This window comes from Cuculus canorus, chromosome 14, assembly GCF_017976375.1.
Source record: "Cuculus canorus isolate bCucCan1 chromosome 14, bCucCan1.pri, whole genome shotgun sequence".
NCBI lineage: Eukaryota > Metazoa > Chordata > Aves > Cuculiformes > Cuculidae > Cuculus > Cuculus canorus.
In genome coordinates this window covers 11,330,743-11,351,256 of record NC_071414.1, presented here as the reverse complement: position 1 = coordinate 11,351,256, position 20,514 = coordinate 11,330,743, and the positions used below count along the sequence as shown (strand labels likewise).

The 20,514-nt window shown below is 62.9% G+C and overlaps 2 protein-coding genes across 6 annotated transcripts in view; both read left to right on the top strand.

Moving 5' to 3' along the window:
• The first annotated feature begins 547 nt into the window (after positions 1–547).
• FGFR4 (fibroblast growth factor receptor 4) lies at positions 548–7,980 on the top strand. Of its 2 annotated transcripts, none has more exons than XM_054079470.1 (17): positions 548–650; positions 1,352–1,449; positions 2,871–2,960; positions 3,074–3,240; positions 3,318–3,441; positions 3,742–3,932; positions 4,049–4,187; positions 4,274–4,464; positions 4,705–4,850; positions 5,109–5,230; positions 5,331–5,441; positions 5,580–5,770; positions 6,186–6,308; positions 6,390–6,460; positions 6,744–6,881; positions 6,957–7,062; positions 7,144–7,980. In XM_054079470.1, the coding sequence occupies exons 2-17, from the start codon at positions 1,353–1,355 to the stop codon at positions 7,288–7,290; spliced, it is 2,154 nt and encodes a 717-aa protein (XP_053935445.1). In that variant the 5' UTR covers positions 548–650; position 1,352; the 3' UTR covers positions 7,291–7,980. The 2 variants fall into 2 exon arrangements, with proteins under 2 accessions (XP_053935445.1, XP_053935444.1); XM_054079469.1 differs by having other exon boundaries at positions 4,271–4,464; positions 7,144–7,974.
• A 7,937-nt stretch (positions 7,981–15,917) lies between these two features.
• NSD1 (nuclear receptor binding SET domain protein 1) overlaps positions 15,918–20,514 on the top strand; it is a 60,504-nt gene continuing 55,907 nt past the window's right edge. For 2 of the 4 annotated variants that reach the window (XM_054079864.1, XM_054079867.1), the window contains exon 1: positions 17,148–17,596. In XM_054079864.1, the coding sequence (XP_053935839.1) occupies positions 17,168–17,596 (429 nt within the window). In that variant the 5' untranslated portion in view covers positions 17,148–17,167. Of the gene's footprint in view, positions 15,934–16,913; positions 17,014–17,147; positions 17,597–20,514 lie in introns of those variants that run through there. The other 2 variants (XM_054079866.1, XM_054079865.1) reach the window with 2 other exon arrangements.

Below are 20,514 nucleotides of genomic sequence, written 5' to 3'. Positions count from 1 at the left end.
CCCGGGCATGGGGCGCTGCAGGGGCTAGGGATGCCACGGAGGGGTGGAAGATCCTAGGGAAGGGAGTTCTGGGGTGAATGTCATGGGAAAGGGGTCCCGGGACTGGGGGGAAGCCTGACATGAGGAGTCTTCCTGGGGAGCGATGGAGAGGAGCATCCCTGGGTGCTCCCCAGCCCCACGCGTTCCACACCCGTGGGATGATGCTGTAGGGCGGTGCTGGGGGTGCCAAGGGGCCCTGCACGAGGCGCAATGGGGCTGTGCCGGGGGTGCCATAGGGCAATGCTGGGGGTGCCATGGGCTGTGCCATGGGTCCGTGCCTGGGGTGCCGCGGTACGGTGCCGCCTCTCACCGAAGCTCCGGGCGGGTCGGCAGCAGCCGGCGGCCCCGGGCCGGTCCCCCCGCCCCCTCGCAGCGCCCCGGGCGGGGCGGGCGGTGCCGCTGTAACCCGAGCGCCCCTAAAAGCACCCGCGCCCCCGCCGCGCCGGCAGAGCGGAGCGGAGCGCCCCGAGCCACAGCCCGGCCCGTCCGCAGCCCCGAGCCCCCCCCACCCCCCCGCCATGGGGCCGCGGTGCGGGGCGCGGCACCGCTGACTCCGCCGCCACGGACTTTGCCCGGGCCCTCCCCGCTCCGCCGAGGAGCCCGCACCGCCGGTAACAGCGCTGCCCGGGATCCCCTCCCTGGGATCCCTCCCCGCCCTGAGACCCCCCCTCTTCCCTGGGATCCCCTGTCCCCGGACACCCCTCCCAGGACATCCTGCCGCCCTTCCCCGGGATCCCCCTTCCCCGGGACACCCCCCTCCTTCCCTGGGATCGTCCTGCGCCCCGGGACCCTCATCTCGGGATACCCTCTCCCCCATCCTGGGACCCCCCCGCTCCCAGGACATCCTGCCCCCCGCTCCGAGACCTCCTTCCCTGGAATCCCCCTCCCGGGACATCCTCCCGCCTTCCCTGGGATCCCCCTCCCAGGGGGCATCCGCTCCAGGACGCCCCCTCCCTAGAATCCAGCTCTCCCCCTCTCGGAACCTCCCTCCGCCCCCGGACCCCCCCCTTTTCAGACCCCTCTCCTGCTCTGAGACCCCCTCCCGGGACCCCCCCCTTTCCCCAGATCCCCGTGCTCGGTTAACCCCTCCCAAGCCCTGGCTGGGCTGTGGCCGGAGGTTCGGGTCCCTGCTCCCAGCCGGGATCCCCCCCAATTCCCCCTGCTCCCCCCGAGCCGCCGGGGCAGGGTTGGAAGGGGTCTCGGCCTTGCCCGGGCCCCCGGTACTCTGCCTCCCTCCCATTCCCGGTGCCCCGGGAGCAGCCGCCCGTTCCCCTGCCCGGCTCCGCTCACCCTGGCCCTGCTTCTTCTCTAGGATGGGAGCTGGAGGGGCTTGGAAGATGCAGCCCCTCTTGCAGGTTCTGGTGGGGCTGCTGCTGGCGGCTGCTGCCCAGGGCAGGGCGATGGAGCCAGGTATGGCTTGGGGGGACAGATGGAAGGGGTTTGGGGGCTCTGGGGTGGGGGTCCTGCTCTCTGAACGCCAACCCCCAGCTGGGCAGCGAACCTCTGGGGCTGGGGGTGCTGGGAGCTCAGCCCGGGCGCGCAGCCCCCCGGCTCTGAGCGCGGGGCTGGGCTGGTGGGAGAGAGAGGCACCCATCTGGCTGGGGGGCAGCATGGGGGGCAGCGTCTGCATCACTGAATGAGGAGGTGGCTCCAGCCGGGCTGTCCTTGTGCTGTGGGGGCTCAGCTTGCTTGCCTGGACGCGTGTGGCAGAGCAGGATGGTGTGAACGCCGTGTGCTGTGGCAGTTGCGTGTGGCTCCATGGCCAGTGCAGGTGCCTCAGAGCTGCGGGTTGCGTGTGGCTCGCTGATGGGTACAGGAGAAGCAGGTCTCGGGGAACAGAGGCCAAACTACCCCACATCCCCCCTGTGATGGTCACACACAGAGGGCTGGGGGCATGCGTGTGTGTCCCCAGGCTGCCCACCCCGCAGGCAGGCTCTGGTGGGTATCGCTGCGCTCACACCTGGGTTGTTTTTACTCTCTCTGTGCACCCACCTGCTGCCAGCCATCAGCAGGCAGGGCAGCGCTGCCAGCCCGGGCATCACCGGTGCCGGGCAGCGCTGGGAGCTCTGGCCATGCCTGGGGCACATGAAGGTCCACCTGCAGGTGGCCGGGAGAGTTTAGTGTCCTCATGCTGTGTTCAGTGAGGCAAGATGGGCTCGGGCACCCTGCACCACTGGGAGTGGCTCCTGTGGAGGGACGGTGGCATGTGTGGCCTTGAATGGGAACACGCCACTGGTGAAACTGTGTCCCTGCACCCCAGGGCAGAGTCCAGGCCTTGTCTGCCTCTGGGGTGGCGGAGCTGGGCACCAGGCTGTGCCACACCACAGGCCCTCTGCACCAGGGTGGGTGCATGGGGGGGTCCTGCCATGGGGGAGGGCTGAGTGAGAGGCCAGGCACTCATAGTGTCCCTTCAGAGCTGTTTGAGAGCCCGTGGTTGGAATCAGAGGAGGAACATCTCCTGCTGGACTCGGGCAATGTATTGAAGTTATACTGTGATGCCAACAAGAGCGGTGCCAGCGTTATCTGGTATAAGGAGTCCTGGCCACTCGCCCCAGGGGGCCGCATTCTTCTCCAGCAGTGCTTGCTGGAGATTGCAGAGGTTGCCTACTAGGGCTCAGGGCTCTTATCTCGTATGTGTGCCAGGTGCAGGGAACTGGGGAGATCCTGCGCAACTTCACCATCTCCATCGTGGGTAGGAGCCCCAGCAGTGCCCGGCTCCCCTCCAGGGCAGCCTGGCAGTAACAGCCCAAGTGGCCCTGCAGGCAGGGATGTCCCTCTCAACCCCAGCCCTGCGGGCAGGGATGTCCTTCTCAACCCATCTTCCCTTTCAGACTCGCTGGCGTCAGGTGATGATGATGAAGATACTGATGGGGATGGTCCCCACGGAGACCGGAATGAGGAGCCTGTCTATGTGCACAGAGGTCAGTGCTGCCTTGCGTGGGGCACTGCCACCTCCTGCTCACAGCATGAGCAACTCCGCCAGCCCCTGTGCTGCCCCTTGCCCCCTCCCGCTTTACACCCTCTGTCTTCCCAGCACCTTACTGGACTCACCCACACCGGATGGACAAGAAGCTGTATGCAGTCCCTGCGGGGAACACTGTGAAGTTCCGCTGCCCAGCCTCGGGCAGCCCCAGCCCCAGCATCCGCTGGCTCAAGAATGGGCGCGAGTTCCGTGGCGAGCACCGCATCGGGGGCATCCGGGTACGGGCTGGGTCCTCCCACTGCAGCCTCCCCTCCCAGGGTCTGGCTCCCCCGTCACACCTCTCCCCTCTCTGCAGCTCCGGCACCAGCACTGGAGCCTGGTGATGGAGAGTGTGGTGCCCTCCGATCGCGGCAACTACACCTGCCTGGTGGAGAACAGGTTTGGCAGCATCCGCTACAGCTACCTCCTGGACGTGCTAGGTGAGGGCTCTTCGGCATAGCACTCATCCTGGCTCCCTGCTCTGCCTGTGCCTGGAAGAGGGGTTGGGGTCATGGCAAAGAGAGCATAGGAGCCTCTGCTTATGTCCTCTCTGCTGGTGCAGCTCACATGTCCCTCACATCCAAGGGATGTGGGGATAGAGACCAGGCTTGGGTTGCGCTGGTCTGCTGTAGAGCTGGGGAAGGGCTCTCCATAGGTTCACAGCAGGTAGAGGGAGGCAGAGAGGAGCCACTGCCCTGGGTCACCATGTCACTTACACCGCTCTGCTCTCCTCTGCACAGAGAGGTCGCCGCACAGGCCCATCTTGCAGGCTGGGTTGCCTGCCAACACCACAGCCCTGGTGGGCAGCGATGTGGAGTTCTTCTGCAAGGTTTACAGCGATGCCCAGCCTCACATCCAGTGGCTGAAGCACATCGAGGTGAATGGCAGCACCTCTGGGCCTGACGGGGTCCCATACGTGCAAGTGCTCAAGGTAAGAAGGGCTGGAAGCACCTGAGTCCCAGCTGCCCCACCCCAAAGTGGTGGCAGAGGGTGCACAGAGTCCCACGAGGAGAAAGGATGCTGACCATCCATCCCTTTCCTTGGCAGACTGCAGACATCAACAGCTCTGAGGTGGAGGTGCTGTACCTGCGCAATGTCTCCATGGAGGATGCTGGCGAGTACACCTGCCTGGCGGGGAACTCCATCGGCCTCTCCTACCAGTCTGCTTGGCTCACTGTCCTGCCAGGTAAGGGTGAGGGTCCTGGGTTGGGACTTGGGACCCTTGGCATGCAAGGACCATGGCCAGGCTGACTTGTTCGCTTCCTCCAGAAGAGGAACTAGTGCGGGAAGCTGAAGCCCCTGAGGTCAAGTACACAGACATCATCATCTACACCTCAGGCTCGCTGGCTGTAGCCATGGCTGTCATCATTGTGGTGCTGTGCCGCATGCAGACCCAGTCGAGCAAGCAGCCCCTAGAGCCCATGGCAGTCCACAAGCTCTCCAAATTCCCGCTCATCCAACAGGTAGGTGCCGAGCTAGAGTCCTGGGAGCACGGAAGGACCTTGGTGACCAGCTGGCTCTGCTAATGCCACCAGTGTCTGTCACACTTTGGTGCTCCCAGCCTTGGGGCTGCCCTCTCCACTGCCTCCTGCACCTCCCTCGCTGTTCCTCCGACTGACAGTCCCTCTGCAGCACCGTTGGGTCTTTCTTTGGACCTACAGCATGGAGCAGGATGGCTGAGATCCCTTGGGCTCTCTCCACAGTTCTCCCTGGACTCCAGCTCCTCCGGGAAGTCCAGCACATCCCTGATGCGCGTCACCCGTCTCTCCTCCAGCTGCGCCCCGATGCTGGCTGGGGTCATGGAGCTGGACCTGCCCCTTGATGCCAAGTGGGAGTTCCCCCGAGACAAGTACGGTGCCACACGTGGCGGGTCTGGGACTGGGGGTGGCTGCTCTCCCCAACCATCCTGGGGATAGCAGCACGTGGGTGATGGATGGGGAGGTCTCCAGCCATCACCAGACACCTCAGCACTGCTGATGGGAAGCTGAGACTCAGCTCGGACCAAAGAGGGGCAGCCACACCACCTCTGCCCCTTGGGGTTTGGCCATGCAGTGGTGGGGAGCAGGGCCACCCCTGCAGTCCCTCACGGTTTGCCTGTCTCTACCAGGCTGGTGCTGGGCAAGCCTCTGGGGGAAGGTTGCTTTGGCCAAGTGGTGCGGGCAGAGGCTTACGGCATCGACAGAGACCGGCCAGACAGAGCCGTCACCGTGGCTGTCAAAATGCTGAAAGGTAGCAGTTCCCTTGCCAGTGTCCCAGGCACAGAGGTGGCATCAGTGCCAGGCTGCGGTACCACCCCAGCAGGCGTGGTGACACAGCCCTTCTTCCCCAGACAATGCCACTGACAAGGACCTGGCCGACCTCATATCTGAGATGGAGATGATGAAGCTCATGGACAAGCACAAAAACATCATCAACCTCCTGGGAGTCTGCACTCAGGACGGTGAGGGGGCTGTGCAGGCAGGGCTCAGCCAGGGCATGGACACGGAGCGGGAGCAGGGGATAGGGCTGTTGCAGACAGTGGCAGGTGGGACTCTGGTGGGACAGGGCAAGGGCTTAGCAGAGTGAATGCCCTTCCCAGGACCGCTGTATGTGATCGTGGAGTTTGCTGCCAAGGGCAACCTGCGCGAGTACCTCCGTGCCCGCCGCCCCCCAACACCCGACTATGCTTTTGACATCGCGGCGATGCCTGAGGAGCAGCTCTCCTTCAAGGACCTGGTCTCGTGTGTCTACCAGGTGGCCCGTGGCATGGAATACCTGGAGTCCAAACGGGTAGGGCTGGCACAGCCTGCACAGGCTGCCTGTGCTTGGCACAGCCTGGAGTCAGGGGAGGAGCTCTGTGTCCCTGGTGAACGCACTGTCCTGGGGGAGAGAGAGCCCAGCCCCTTACCCCAGGCTGTCCAGAATCTCCCAGACACATCCCACAGAGCTCACGGCAGTATCTCCCAAAAAATGTGGGGCTTAAAGCCTGACTCACCTCTTGGATGTCCCCTCCTCACTGTTCCTGTCACTGCAGCCAGCCCAGTGCCACTGTGGCCCCACCAACGTAGGGGTGTCAAGGGGCTGGCGGCACTATGGGGTGCGGGGTGGGGGGTGCGGGGAGCAGCAGCTCTCGGTGTGGGGAGGAGACACATGGAGTTGGAGCTGCCATCTCACAGCCTCTGTGGGCAACGCTACCCCTTCATAGTGCATCCACCGTGACCTGGCTGCCCGCAACGTGCTGGTCACAGCAGAGAGCGTGATGAAGATTGCCGACTTTGGCTTGGCCAGGGATGTCCATGACATCGACTACTACAAGAAAACCAGCAACGTGAGTGGGGGGCCTGGGAGAGGGGGATGGTGGAGGGACAGCGACCCCAGCCAGGGCTGAGCGGTGGATTTGCTCACACAGGGCCGCCTGCCAGTGAAGTGGATGGCACCTGAGGCCCTGTTCGACCGTGTCTACACCCATCAGAGCGATGTGTGAGTGCTGGGGCCACTGACGGTGCTGTCAGGTGTGGGACAATGATGGCATCATTGTGGGATGAGGCAGTGCTGTGGGGTTATGCACGTACTGGAATATGCCCATAAGTAGGACAGGGGTACAGCAGCAGCGGGGCACATCTTCCCTAGGGGTGATGCCACCCTTTCCCATCCCTGCTCCCACCACATCACGAGGTGCAATGGGACAAGCTGGGGCCCTGCCTGCCAGCCCAGGGAGGGTTCTAGGATGTGGCTGACCCTGCTTTGCTGCACATGATCCCAGGTGGTCCTTTGGGATCCTGATGTGGGAGATCTTCACACTGGGGGGCTCCCCCTACCCTGGCATCCCTGTCGAGGAGCTCTTCAAACTGCTGAAGGAGGGACACCGCATGGACCGGCCGTCTAACTGCACCCACGAGCTGTGAGTACTGGCCAGGAGGGGTGGGCAGGGAGGGGGCATGGCAAGACCTACCCTAACGCTCCCTCACACCCCCAGATACATGCTGATGCGGGAGTGTTGGCATGCTGTGCCCTCACAGCGCCCTACCTTCAAGCAGCTTGTGGAGGGGCTGGACAAGATCCTGGCAGCCGTTTCAGAGGAAGTGAGTAGTGGGGGGTCTGGCAGGCAGCGGGACAGGTGGCGTGTGTGGCACCATCACTGATGGCACCATCTCTCCCTGCAGTACCTGGACCTCTCCATGCCCTTTGAGCAGTACTCGCCCTCCTGTGAGGACACCGCCAGCTCCTGCTCCTCCGATGACTCTGTCTTCACCCATGACCCACTGCCACTGGCTCCACACCTCTTCTCCTACCCCAGCGTGAGGACTTAATGGCGGGCAGGGAAGGGTGATGCCGAGGCTGCCTCCGCTCTTGTGGGGAGTGGGTCCAGGGTGCCACAGGTTCCCTGCTTTGCCTGGTGTGTGTGGTGGGTGGGCAGGGCCCTGAGCCGCAGCACTGGGGCAGGGTGCCCCTCTCTCCGGGCTCCATTTTGGCACTGAACCTTCCATCGTGGCTGAGACCTGCCAGGCGTTGCAGGGCAGCGGGAGCAGAGCCTCTCCGGAGTGGGGACTGCATGGGATGCCTGCAGCATTGCCCAGGGAGCCAGGCTTTGGCCAGTGCTTCAGTGCAAGTGTCTTTAAGCGAGAGCCCTGCTGCCTGCCGGGCTCCCACTGCCTCTGTACATAGCCATAGAGATGAATATTTATGTACATGAAATATCAACCTGATAAATTATTTTTTTTTAATAGACCCCAGCGCAGTTTCTGGGCCGCTCCTGGGGTAAGAAGGGAAGGCAGGTCTGGAGCTGTCTCCTCTCTGCCTCCTCTGACCAGGCGGCACAGGGGGCTGAGAGTGCTCCCGGGGGACATGGAGGCAGTGCCACAGGTGCAGGAAGCGATGTCCCCACTCCCGCGCCTCCAGGCCCACTCCAGCACAAAGCACCCTCGCATCTGTTCCCCATTAGCTGCTGCTGCACTAAGCCACCGTGAACTCCGCTACCAGCATCGCCCTGAAACCGATCCCCCAAGAGCCACGGGCTCCCAGGCTGGGAAAGCACTCTGGGGCCCGGCCCTGTGCACTGGGGAGCCCCCTGCATCCCCCCCTCCCCTGGGCCGGCCCCGGGATTTCAGATAAAAGTGAATTATGAGCTCTGTGCTGCCTCCTCAGAGCCCCCACACCCCTGGGAGCAGAAGCTGGGGAGGCTCCAGCCCCAGGTCCTGCTCTCTGGTGCTTTCTTTGCCCCCCCTCTTGCCATGCCATGCCCAGCTCTGCCGGGAGTGTGGGCAGGGGGGGCTGCAGCTGTCTCACCCCCTCCTGCCAGCCCGCTCCCCGGGTCTAGGGTTTCATCTAGGGCTGGGCTTTGCCGGCCGTTAGCCTCGGGATCTTGTTTCCTCCTCCAGCTCCCAGCTGCATTCGCAGGCCCCCAGCCTAGAAGCTGGCTCTCCCAGCACAGCCTTCCCCAAACCACCCTGAGGAGAGGGGGGCCTGCTAGGCCATTTGGGGCAGGACCTGGGCCTGGGGCAGCTGGAAAGGGGATCCCCCCTTGATCCTGCTCGTTCTGAAAGTGCTGGGGTCTGGGGTCTCAAAGGATGCAGCTTGCGGCTGCCCTTGTGTAGGGATTGGCTCAGCCACAGGTGCAGTGCCTGCTGTGCCCGGCTCCCCTTCACACGCAGTGCAGCTTGTAGAGCCATCCCAGCGACCCTTCCTCGTCACAGCCCCTCACCGGGCTGCTGGAGAAACCCCAGCCCCAGTGGCATGCTAGAAGCCTCCATCTCCAGCCCTGCTCCCCTCTCTGCTGGGATGAGACCCCACTTCAGCGCAGATGCAGACAGCCCCCAGGCAGGTGTGAAACCTGCCTGTCCCGGCAGCCTGCCTGCCTGGGAAGGATCCCAGCTGTCCACTAATGTGCCAGAACCAATGCATTTCGCACAGCTCTGAATGGGGCATTCACATGCTGGAGGGCAAAGTGCCTGGCTGCCCGCGGGGACTGTCCAGCTCCTGCCTGGGACCAGGGGTAAACATGAACGAGTGCATGGGGAGGGGGTTGAGCTCCTGGGGGCTGTGCCAGGCTTGGCCCCACATTGCTCCAGGTTGGGGTCTCCGTGCTGGGAGCTGCATGAGGGGCAGGCAGTGCCCAGTGTTGTTTGTGCAGCTCTTGCTGGGTGCTGCCCTTTCCCTTGGAAAGCAGGGCTACAGCCCATTTCGGAGGAAGAGGTAGAGGTGATTTTGTTATCCTTAATGCCAGGTGGGGGAACACAAGGGGACATGGTGAGTGGGGATCTGCCAGCCCCTGCCCCAGCCTTCCTTTATCCTTGCTCACTTAGCAATGGTGCTGTGGGTATGGGCAGCCTATAGCTGCGGGCAGTGCCTTGTCTGCACAACCCAACCCATGCCAGCCTAGCAATGTTTTGGGGCACAATTCCAGCACTGCTCCTACCTGCCTTTCTTGGCACAGGGGGCTGTTCCTTGCCCCATCCCCAGGCACCCTGAGCATCCACCAGAGATTCAGCAATGGGTGTGATGGGCTGTGCCAGAGCCAGCTCTGCCGGGCACAGGGCAGCTGTGGCTGTGACTGGGCAGGGAGGCAGCCTGGGGCGTCCAGCAGCCCCACGACAACTGGAGGCAGTTTTTATTGTCTAACATTCCTGGTATTTTCTGTCAGGGCTGAACCAATTGTCCTTAATCCGCCAGGCTCTGCTGGCCAAACAAGTGTGGCTGAGCCACCGGCATCCTGTCCCCACGAACAGGCCCCTTTTGTGAGGGGGATTTAGCGTGTAGCCCAGTAAATCCCGCTGGTTTCCTGAGGCAGCGTTCCCACACACTACACGCGCACACACACACCCCGCCTGCCCCCCCCCCCCCCCCAGCACCCCTGGCATCGCTCCCCCTCCCAGCGATGCCTGCAGGCACCCTGCCTGCCCCAGCCCCGGGGCCAGGGACACACTGCATGGCCACAATCTGCCCACCCAGGGGTTGTGTGTTCCCCCTGCACTTTGCTGAGGTGTGTCTGGGGGTCGCCATGGGATGTGGGGTGTCCCTGGGGCTGAGGAGCTTCCCAGACACCTCCCTGCACTGCTGGTCCTGGGGGATGCTGCTTTCCTGGGGGCTGCTGTGATCCCTCGGGAGATCTTGTAGTCCTTGCGGGGAATACTGTAGTCCTGGGAGATGCTGCGGTCCTAAGGGAATGCTGTGATCCTGGGGAATGCGGAGCCCCGCGGGGATGCTGCATTCTAGGGGGGGTGGGGGTGTGTGTGACGAGCCCTAGGGAGATGGCTCTGGTCTGGGGAAGGAATGCTGAGTCCTGGAGGACATGCAATAGTCCTTGCGGCCATGCCGAATCCTGGTGGGTATGGCTCTGGTCCTGGGGGAGATGCTGAGTCCTGGGGTGACGCTCAGCGCCCGAGGCAGGACGCCGACTGGTTCCTCGGCTGGGTCCTCATTCCTGCTCCCGGGACGCGGCTCCCAGCCCCTCACCCGGGAGACGCCTTTGCTTAACGACTCTGTTGTGAGGCCAGGAGCTGCTGTTGTCTTTTCTGCCCCAAACAAAGGCGATGGGATTTTATCTCCGGGAGAATCTTGGCTTTTGTGAGAGCAGAACGCCTCTGCTCCCGGGCAGGGAGGGATGAGGCTGGGGGGTGAGAAGTACCAGGCTGCTGCCTCCCCCACCTGGCACTGCCCCTCTGCCTGCTCCTACCTGCCACACACCGTGTCCTGCACCCTCTGTGTTGTGCCCTTGTCCCATGCCTATGATCCATGTGCATCGCTGATGCCCAGGCAGCAGAGGGGAGGATTCCCACGGGCCGGTAGGCAGGGAAAGGGGGCCCATGGGCACCTACACGTGAAAGCATCTTGTGCTGCTTCCCGGGCACAGGCTGAGGCTGCCTGTCCTCTCCCGTGGAGGGATCTGAACACCATCAGTCCTGCATCCCTGGACACTGCACACACACGTACAGATGTAGGCACACACAAATGCAGGCATGCACGCAGCCCCCGTGCCTGCACACCCACTGTCCGTGCACAAGCCCCTGCACACACACATGCCCATGTATGCACCATCCTGCACACACACCTTCATGCGCGCACACACTTTTTCCTCCCTGTGCCTGCATCCTCTCCCAGCCAAGCACACACAATGCATCCCACACACAGCCCCCTGGCATGCCTCCCTGCACACCCCTTTCACACACACACACTCTCCCTCCCTGTGCCTGCACCCACTCTCCCAGCTATGCAGAGGCACTACAACCCCATAGCACCCCGTTTCCACGCACACACACAGCCCATGCACACACGCGCTCCCCTATTAGGGCTATTAGGGGCTTGCACCCACTCTCCCAGTCCATGCACACACACCCCAGACCTAATGCAGCTCCCTGCACTCCCTTCCACACTCACTCCTTCCCTGTGCCTGCATCCACTTTCCCAGCCATGCACAAGCACCACAGCCCCCCCTGTGTCCCCTTTCCACTCACACGCACAGTCTATGCACACACTCTCATAGCCATGCACAGACACCACAGCCCTCCTGCACCCCCTTTCCACACACACACACACACACACTCCCCCACTTGGGGCTCGCAACCACTCTCCCAGCCACACACACGCACCCCAGCCCACACACAGCCCCCCTGCAGCCCTTTTCAGACACACACACAGGCTTCCCCACTAGGGGCTTACATCCACTCCCAGCCATGCACACACACTACAGCCCTCATGCAGCCCCCGTGCACCCCTTTTCCACACACACCCCTTCCCCATGTACACACACTCGTCCTCCTTGTGCCTGCATCCACTCTCCCAGCCACGCACAGCCACCACAGCCTCCCCTGCATCCCCTTCCATGCACACACACAGCCCGTGCACACATAGACTCCCCCACTAGGGGCTTGCACCCGCTCTCTCAGCCATGCACAGCCACCACAGCCCCCCGCACCCCCTTTCCACACCCACCCACCCCATGCACACACACTCCCTCCCTGTGCCTGCCCCCACTCTCGCAGCCACGCACACGCACCCCCCACCAACCCCCCCCCCGCATCCCCCCATCCCCGTTCCCACACGCCTATCCCAACACTTCCAGCCCTCTCCCAGCCCCGTGTGGCAGCCGGGGGTCCCCGCGCGGGGCCGGGGCTGCCCCCCAGCCGCTCCCCCGGCCCCTGCGCTCCCGCGGTCCTGGGGAAGCCGGGCTGCGAGCCCCATCTTCTGGCCGGCGGCAGCAGCTCCGCTCGGGGCGGGCGGGGGACGGTGGCGTTCGCGACGGGCCAGCCCGAGGGCTGTGTTGAGGGTGTGACAAACTCGGCTAGAGAAAGGATCGGTAGCACCGGTTCCTGGCTCCGCTCTCCATCCTATCACCCTCAAAGATGGATGGGGCTGGAGAGGGGGGCTCGGACTGCAGAGCTGCACAGTCTCCTGATGTGGATTCTGCTCCTACCCGCTCCGGGTGCTGGGGATCAGTACAGGGAGGGCACAGGAGCCTGGCAAATCTGGTTCTGCCTTGAATGGATGGAACGATGCCCACCAAGGGCTCAGGCACCCTTGCTGCCCAGGGCTTGGGCTCTGTACAGCCCCTCAACTGGGAACGGGGGGGGGCTACATGAGTGCCTGAGGGCTGGGAGAGCAAGGGAGTCCATGAGAGCAGCTGCAGCACCCAGATGGGCACCCTTGGACTTTGGTTCCTTGGGGACTACCCTGTGCTGCACATGATTGCTGGGGTGACAGGTCTGCAGTTGGCCCCAACCCAGCCAAGTTCTTCCATGCATGGCAGGGGAGCCCAGTAGTGACAGCTTCTGTCCCCAGCAGCTTGTGGTAGGGGTCCTGCCCCCCACCCACTGCCCTTGTCTGTCCCAGCGATGCTCGCTCCCAGCCAAGATTCATGGACAGCCATGGGAATGGCAGGGCAGGGGGCTGCTGGGTAGGGGATTCTGAGGCGGGAGTCACCCCAACATGGGGAGTAGACCGCAAGCACTGCGGGGAGCCCTGCAGCACTGAGCTGTGGGCACGATGCTGGGCCATCCGCAGCAGCTTCCCTGGGGAAAGGGGCCCCTGGCCACCCCTCTGGGCAGGACGCTCTCCTCTCCTCTCCTCCTCTGCTTCCTTCCTCTTCCCGGCCAGCCCTCCCTCTCCCTGCCCGCAGCAGCTCCTTAACCCTTCCGCCCACACTCCCAGACGGCCCTTTGTGCAGTATCCGGTGCTGCTCTCCAGGACCCTGCTCCCCATAGCCCCCCATGGCAGCCCCCCACCATCCCCTACAACTGCTGGCTGGACAAGGGGCCACTTGCCACAAGCTGAGCTTGCCCACGGCTTCCACAAGGACCCGTGTGGGCTGTAGCCCCCTCCACACTGAGGTCTGGGGCTTCCTGCCAGCTGGGACTCCCGCATCCGCCCTGGGAAGAGCGAGCGGGAGTGCCTGGTGTGGGGCTGCACTCCCTTCCATATCGGTGTGACTGTGGGGAGCTGCCACGGTGGGAGCCGGGGCCATGCAACGGGCACTGTGCACCCGCTGGGGAGCCAGGAAGCGGGGCTGCTGCCAGGGGGGACCAGAGCCTCCAGAGGGAGCCTGCAGTGCCGCGCGGCTCCGCGGCCATCGGCCTGTCCGGCTCCGTAGCCCAGAATGCTCTGGGAGCACGATCTGGGCAGGGGAGCGAGCGCTGGGGTGGGGTGGGATGCTTGCAGGCAAAGCCCGGCAGCAGGAATGCCTCCCCGCAAGGCAGCTGGGTGCTCACGCTCGCCTACAGAGCCTGCAGACAAAGCCGGGTGCGATGGCGGCAGTGCCGGCCCGTGCTGCGTGCTGTGCTGCACATCCGGGCGGGAGCGTGGTGGTGGCCGGGATACCATTTGCCTGCTCCTCTGCCGGAAGAGAGGGGCTGGGGACGAGCCCTTCCTGCGGACGCAGGGAGAGGTGACACAGCACACTGGGCTGCATCTGAGGGCACCCCACCGCCACCACCCCACTCCTTCCTACACCAGTAACACCAGTGGCAGCACTGCTGGTGTCACCGTAGGGACCATTGGGGAGAGCTCCTCTGGTCACTTGGCACTACTAGCAGGGATGTGCCAAGAAGCAGTGGGATGGTGACATGCCTGGAGGTTGTCCCAATCAGACTGAGCGCTGCTGCCCAATGGAACAGCCTTCACCCAGCAGTGTACCGTGAGGCCACACTGTGCCGCATGCCCGTGAGTGGAAGGCTCAGTCCATGGCGGGTGGCACCCAGAGAGGACCATGCCAGGCACGGGGTTGGTGCCTGGATGTGCCCTACCAGCCGCCCTGCCTCTCCCTGCCCAGTCAGTGTAAGGGGGCAAATGAGCTGAGCCAGAGGATCTGTGGAGGACTAGGACCTGGAATGCGGCTCACCGGATTTGGGACAGTTCTAAAACTCTCCCCAAGCCGGCTCTCGCTTGCTGGGTCTCTGGCACCAGGCTATGGGGAGACACGGGGTGCTCTCACCCTACACAGGGCACTGCCTGCCCCCCAGGGGTTATAAATAAACCATCAGCTTTATTTTGGGAACGTGGCGGAAACGTGTGTTGCCGGTTGCTCCAAAGAGAAAGGAGGAAAATTGGCTGCTGGATCCCTGCCCAGGTGTGCCAGGGTGTGGCTGGTGCAGCTGGAGTCGCATCAGGAAGACGGGCTGTGAAAAACTCAGAAGTATTTCCCCTTTTGAGGGGACCCTGGCCATGCTGGGCACTGTTACTTCTCTGCGCAGGCGGAGAGGACTATGTGGACTCGCCTCGGTGCCGAGTTTGTGCAGCATGGCCCAAGCTCTGACACGTCGCTGCAGCTCATGGCACTGGGCAAGAAGGCCTGTGGCACATTGGGTGCTGCCGGCTGAGCCTCGGGCTGGGGTGTTGGAGGTACAAACAAGTCACAAGCAAACTCTCCAATTGTGGCACTTCCTGCCAAGTCACCTCACTCTCTGTGGATGCGCTGGTGCGGCACGAGGCCAAGAAGCGTGGCTGTCCCTCCACAGTGGCAGCACACTCATGCGGGGACAGTGGTTGGGGACCTCGGTGTGGCCCCACTGGGGCAGATACTGGGGAGGACTGGGGCAATGATTGGAGACTTCAATGTGGCCCTGCTGGGGAATATACTGGGGAATACTGGGACAATGTTTGGCGACTTCAGCGTGGCCCCCGCTGGGGCATATGCTGGGGAGGAATGGAACAATGTTTGGGGACTTCAGCATGACATCGCTGGGGCAGATGCTGAGGAGGAATGGGGCAATGACTGGGGACCTCGGTGTGATCTTGCTGGGGCAGATGCTGGGGAGGATTGGGACAATGTCGAGGGACTTCAGTGTGGCCCCACTGGGATGTATGCTGGGCAAGATCGGGACAATGTTTGGGGACCTTGGTGTGGCCTCGCTTGGGCAGATGCTGGGGAGGATTGGAATATTTGTGGACTTCAGCGTGGTCCCACTGGGGTGGATGCTGGGGAGGACTGGTTGCGCCGCTGCCCATGGCAGACAGGGCGGCGGGGAGCACCCGCGCCGGGCGAAGGGGCAGCGGGAGAACCGCCAGCCCCAAGGCAACGGGCAGGGAAAAGGCTGCTTCCCGCTGTCCCGGGACGGCGCTTTCGGCTGGGAGAGGCGAGCGCTGCCCGCCCGGGTGCGCGGGGAGGCCGCCGCGGGGCCCTGCCCGGCGCGGGGGGTCCCGCACGGCCGGGGCGGAGCGGGGGGAACAAAGGGCCGCGGGTCCGTGCGGGCAGCGCCGCGCCGAGCCCTGCGCTGCACCCCCACCCCCACCCCCCCGGGGCTGCCGAGCCGTGCCGGCGCGGCGGCGGCGACCCCGGTCCCCGCTGCAGGTAGCGATGGAGCTGCCGCCGCCCGCGGGCCGGGGAGGGGGCGGCGGGGCCGGGGCGCGGCGCTCAGCGGCGGCGGGAGCGCGGCGGAGCGGCGAGCGCGGCCGAGGCCGCGGGCACCGGCGCAGAGGGCCCCGCGGAGGGCGACGGCCCGGGGCGCGGCGGACAACGGCACGGGGTAACCGGGCCTGCGGGGGCGGCCCGCGACCCCCGCCCCGCCGGCGGCGCGCTGGCACGGGGGCCGCGACCGGCGCCGGGACCGGAGGTGGCACCGGGAGCGGGGCTGAGACTCGAGCTGACACTGGGGCCGTGACTGGAGGTGGCACCGGGAGCGAGCGGGTCTGGGACCGGAGGTGGCACCGGGAGCGGGTCTGGGACCGGAGGTGGCACCAGGGCCGGGGGTGGCAAAGGGGCTGAGACCAGAGCTGCCACCAGGACCGGGACTGAGACAGGAGGTGCCACCGAGGCTGGAGCTGAAACCGGGGCCGGAGGTGGGAAAGGGGCTGAGACCAGAGCTGGCACCGGGGCCGAGGCTGACACCGGAGGTGGCACCGGGGCCGGGAACGGGGCTGGAACCGGAGGTAGCACCGGGGTGGGGAGCCGACACCTAGGCCGGAGGTGGCAAAAGGGCCGAGACCGAAGCTGCTACCGGGGCCAGGACTGGAACTGGAGGTGGCATCGGGGCCGGAGCTGCCACCGGGGCCGGGACTGAGGCGGGCGGCCTGCCGCCAGCCGGATCCAGTGTCGAGGCGGGGCGGGCGGCCCTCTCCCCCCGGAGGCTCCGCCGGGCGGCTTTCCGGGGCGCAGGGCCCCGCCGCCTCCATTTTGTTGGCGGCCGCCCCGGCGCAGTCCCGCGGCCCCGCAGGTGAGTCGCCGCCGGGCCGCCCGGTGCCCCCCCCCCCACTTCGCCACCTAAGATGGAGCCACGGGCAGCGGGCCTTAGGCCGCCATGTGCGCGGGGCGCGCCGGGGGGGGGCAGCACTGAGCGCCCCCCTTGGGTCAGGCGGGGGGGTTGGGGAAGAAGGGGGGGAACCCCGCGGGGGGGGGGGGGTGCGCGCTGATTGGCCACCGCCGAACCCCAAGAGCGGTCGTGGGGGGCGCGCGCGCGGGCGGGATGGCGGCGTCGGGCGCGCGCATGCGGGGGAGGGAGGAGGGGGGGGAGGCGGAGGAGAAGCGGCGGCGGCGGGGCCTGGCCTGGGCCGGGTCGTCGCGTCTCCGTCTCGTCCCGCAGCGGGGGCAGCGGCCCCGGCGGCCGCAGGTGAGCGGAGCGCCCCCTCCCTCGCCGCGGGGAGGCCGTTCGCCCCGTCGGGGGTGCGGGGCGTCCCGTCGCAGCAGTCCCCGCGTTCGCCGGCTGCCATTTTGCGGTGTGACCGCATTGTGCTGTGCCCGCAGGTGGATGCCCGCGGCCCGGCATGGAGCAGGCGTGCGAAGTGAGCCGGCGCGGCTGCCTCGTCCCGTTCGGCTCGTCGCTGTCGGCCGAGGCCAAGGGCGGCCCCGAGCCTCCCGCCATGCAGCTGGCGGCCGCCAAACCCGCCGTGTTCGGGCAGGACCCCTCGTCCTGCTACATCCCGCTGCGCCGGCTGCAGGACCTCGCCTCCATGATCAGCGCCGAGTACCTGGACGGCGCCGAGGCGCTGCCTGACCCCGGCTCGCCGCCCGCCCGCCTCCCCGCCGCGCGGGACCCGCTGCTGCTGCGCGACGGCGACGACGACGAGGAGGAGGAGGAGGACGACGACGAGGAGGAGGAGGAAGGCGCTGAGACGCCGGAGGAGGACGAGGAAGAAGAGGAGGACGAGGAGGAGGCCGGGGAGCAGGCGGAGGCCTCGTCCGCGCTGCAGCTCGTAAGCGCGGGGCGGGGGAGCCGCGGGCGCTGCCATTTTGCGGCGGAGGCCGGCGGGGCCGGGCCGGGCACCGGGCGGGCGGGCAGCCATCTTGGCGAGCCCCGCACCTGCGGCCCGGCCGGCTCCGCTCGGCCCGAGCCGCGGGAGGGTGTCGGTGTCAGCGCTGTCAGCCCTTTGTCTGCGGCCCGAGCGGCCGGGAGGGGCCGTGGCCGGGCCTGACAGCCCCGCCGCCGCGCTCCGAAGCGTTTTTCTCCGCTCTCACGCGTTCCTTCAGTTTCTGTCATGTGTTCTACCAACCCCACTGAGCTTTCAGAGTTCTGAAAGGAGTTGGATGCGTTCAACTTTTTTTATAGAGTCATAGAATCTACGAGGAAATCAGTCGTAGAATGGTTTGGGTTGGAAGGGACCTAAGAGCCCATCTGGTCCCATCCTCCCTGCAGTGAGCAGGGACATGGAATCATGGGATCCTGGTGTCATGGAATGGTTTGGGTTGGAAGGGACCTTAAAGCCCATCCATACCCAACTTTGCAGTGAGCAGGCACATAGAGCCATAGCACCATGGAGTCATGAAAGGGTTTGGGTATGAAGGGGCCTCAAAGTCCATCCAGTCCCAACCGCCCTGCAGAGCACAGGGAGATAGAATCATGGGATCGTAGAATCATGGAATGGTTTGGGCTGGAAGGGACCTCAAAGCCCATCCAGACCCAACCTGTCTGCAGTGAGCTAGCACATAGAATCATAGGATCATACAGTCATAGAATGGTTTGGGTTGGAAAGGACTTTGGACGTCCTCCAGTTACAACCCGTCTGCCGTTTGGGGATGTCTTGTTTGCCAGTAGTAAGTTTTGCACGTTTATAATGTGCTTTTGAACGCAAGTGTAATCTTTGGATGGTTTTCAGTGTGACTTTTTCTTTCCAGATGCGCATATACATCTCCTGCAGTTCTTAAGTGTTTTTTGTGTATTTCTTAAAAGCGCTTTTGCAAACTCTGTGGTTCAAGCTTTGCTCGATGAGGGGTGTGAAGATCAACTCGTGTGACAGTACTGACACCAAAACCATCTTGCTCTCTTTAATTTTAGTAGAGCCGTTGATGCCGGACAGATGCTCCTGCTGCAAGCAGCGCTTGGGGAGAAAGACATGCTTTCACCTGTTTTCGTTTGGGAACGTGCAGTGTCCCTGCTGCGTACTCTGGGAGGTGGGGAGCACTTGTCACCGAGTGCCCACGGAAGGGGCGATGCAGGAAGAGGCGATGCAGGAAGATGCTGACAGCGGCTTTATTTGTTTGTGGCATGCTTAGGCTGAGCTCTGGATGGTGGATCCTTTTGAATGTTCTTTGGGAAGAATCGGTTTCCTTGCAGAGGCTCAGTCTTTAGTCTTTTGGGATGAGAGGCTCGGTCTGAGGTTTGTGCATATACTTACTTGGCTTTGTTTTTCAGAGCAAAGCGGAGATCCCTCAGCAGACATGTGCTCAGTGATGCGGTTGTGGGAGGGTCTCACTTTGTAAACAGAGGCTAGCAGAGGTACTTTCACAACACTTGCCTCTGCTCTCAGTGTGCTCCACAGGACTGCAGCGTGTATGGTGACAGAACTCCTGCTGATCGAGCCTGTTATTTGACTATGCAACAAGGAGTTGACTTTTCAGTAAACCAGCCTTGCTGTTTGCCACAGTACAACATAACCTTCCTGAATTGTCTGGTGACTTAAAAGCACAGTTGCATGCAGAAAAAAAAAAAAAGTACAAAGAACAAAAGCGTATTTTAGCCTGGGATCTTTCTCTCCTTGAGTCTTTCTTTCTTTCTTCCTTCAGTAAGTAGGTGTGTGATGTCCCAGTGGTCTTTCACTTAAGACCTGCTGTTTATGGGACTTACAGAGAGAAGGAATTTTCTCTGTGCCATTTTACCAATGAGACAGTTAAAACCTTTTAATTGTTGAACATGGCACAATAGTAGAAATCATCAGATTTGCTCTTCAGATCCTGTGTTCGTGTAGGCATTTAATTCCTGTCTCATTTGTGTTTGAGTAGCTGGGATCAACTTTTTTGAGAGCCCACTAAAACTTGCAACAAAAAAACAAGTCCCCAAACAACGTCCACAACCCCCCAGAGGTCTGCACTGCTGTTTTTAGGGTGTTTTGTCATAGCTGGGCTATCCGTTCAGCTAATCCCTTTTACCTAACCTGATGATGGAGCGCCTTCACCTCAAGAAAGGACTTTGTTGGAGCTTTTATTCTTGAAACTCACAGTTTTGAGTGCCCATTGGTGTTCAGCCTTTTTTGCCAAGAGAGAAGCGTGCATGAATCTAGACCTCTGTCCATCTGCCCCCCTTGCAAGCTTTGAATTTTTCATGGATCATTGTGGATTTTGGAAAGACTGAGTGCCAAAATGTCAAGAGTGCTTCCAGCAGAAGAGACGGCACTTAGTTTAGTCTTTAGTGAGATGCAAAGTCCGGCGTTTAAGTAATGCCTCTGGATAGTCGGGGTGGTGGCAGGTATTGTTTTGCAGAGGGATTTGTTAATAGCCCTGGCATCCTTTCCACTCAATCGTTGCCCCAAACAGAGGAGAGGTTGCTCAGGTAGCATTCAGTTGTAAAGAGGGATGTGCATATTCTGAAGTTATTTTAAGTGTTGAGTTAATCTTAGTTTGGCTGAAGCTCTCCATACTCAGCAGCTACCGCCAGGTTTTGTGTTGGAGAGAAAGAAATTATAGCAGTGCTGCTTGGACCTTTTTTTTTTCTGCCCCAAAAGTGACGATATAGTGACTCCTGGCAGCTGGTGGCTTACACCCTTGAGCACATTGCAATTTAAATTGGCAGGAGTGGTCAGGTTTTAATTTCTGTTTGTTCTTTACCATCCTGACACGAGCTTGTGTTTAGCACTTTCCCGGCTTTTGTATATTGCAGAGGACAGCATTTTGTGGAGCT

Bases quoted from the DNA above. Each gene is read 5' to 3' on its own strand.
- FGFR4 (XM_054079469.1), top strand. From the start codon at position 1,353: ATGGGAGCTGGAGGGGCTTGGAAGATGCAGCCCCTCTTGCAGGTTCTG. The intron at 4,188-4,270 runs GTAAGGGTGAGG...CGCTTCCTCCAG, and splicing joins TTGGCTCACTGTCCTGCCAG to AAGAGGAACTAGTGCGGGAA. The intron at 6,882-6,956 runs GTGAGTACTGGC...TCACACCCCCAG, and splicing joins TCTAACTGCACCCACGAGCT to ATACATGCTGATGCGGGAGT.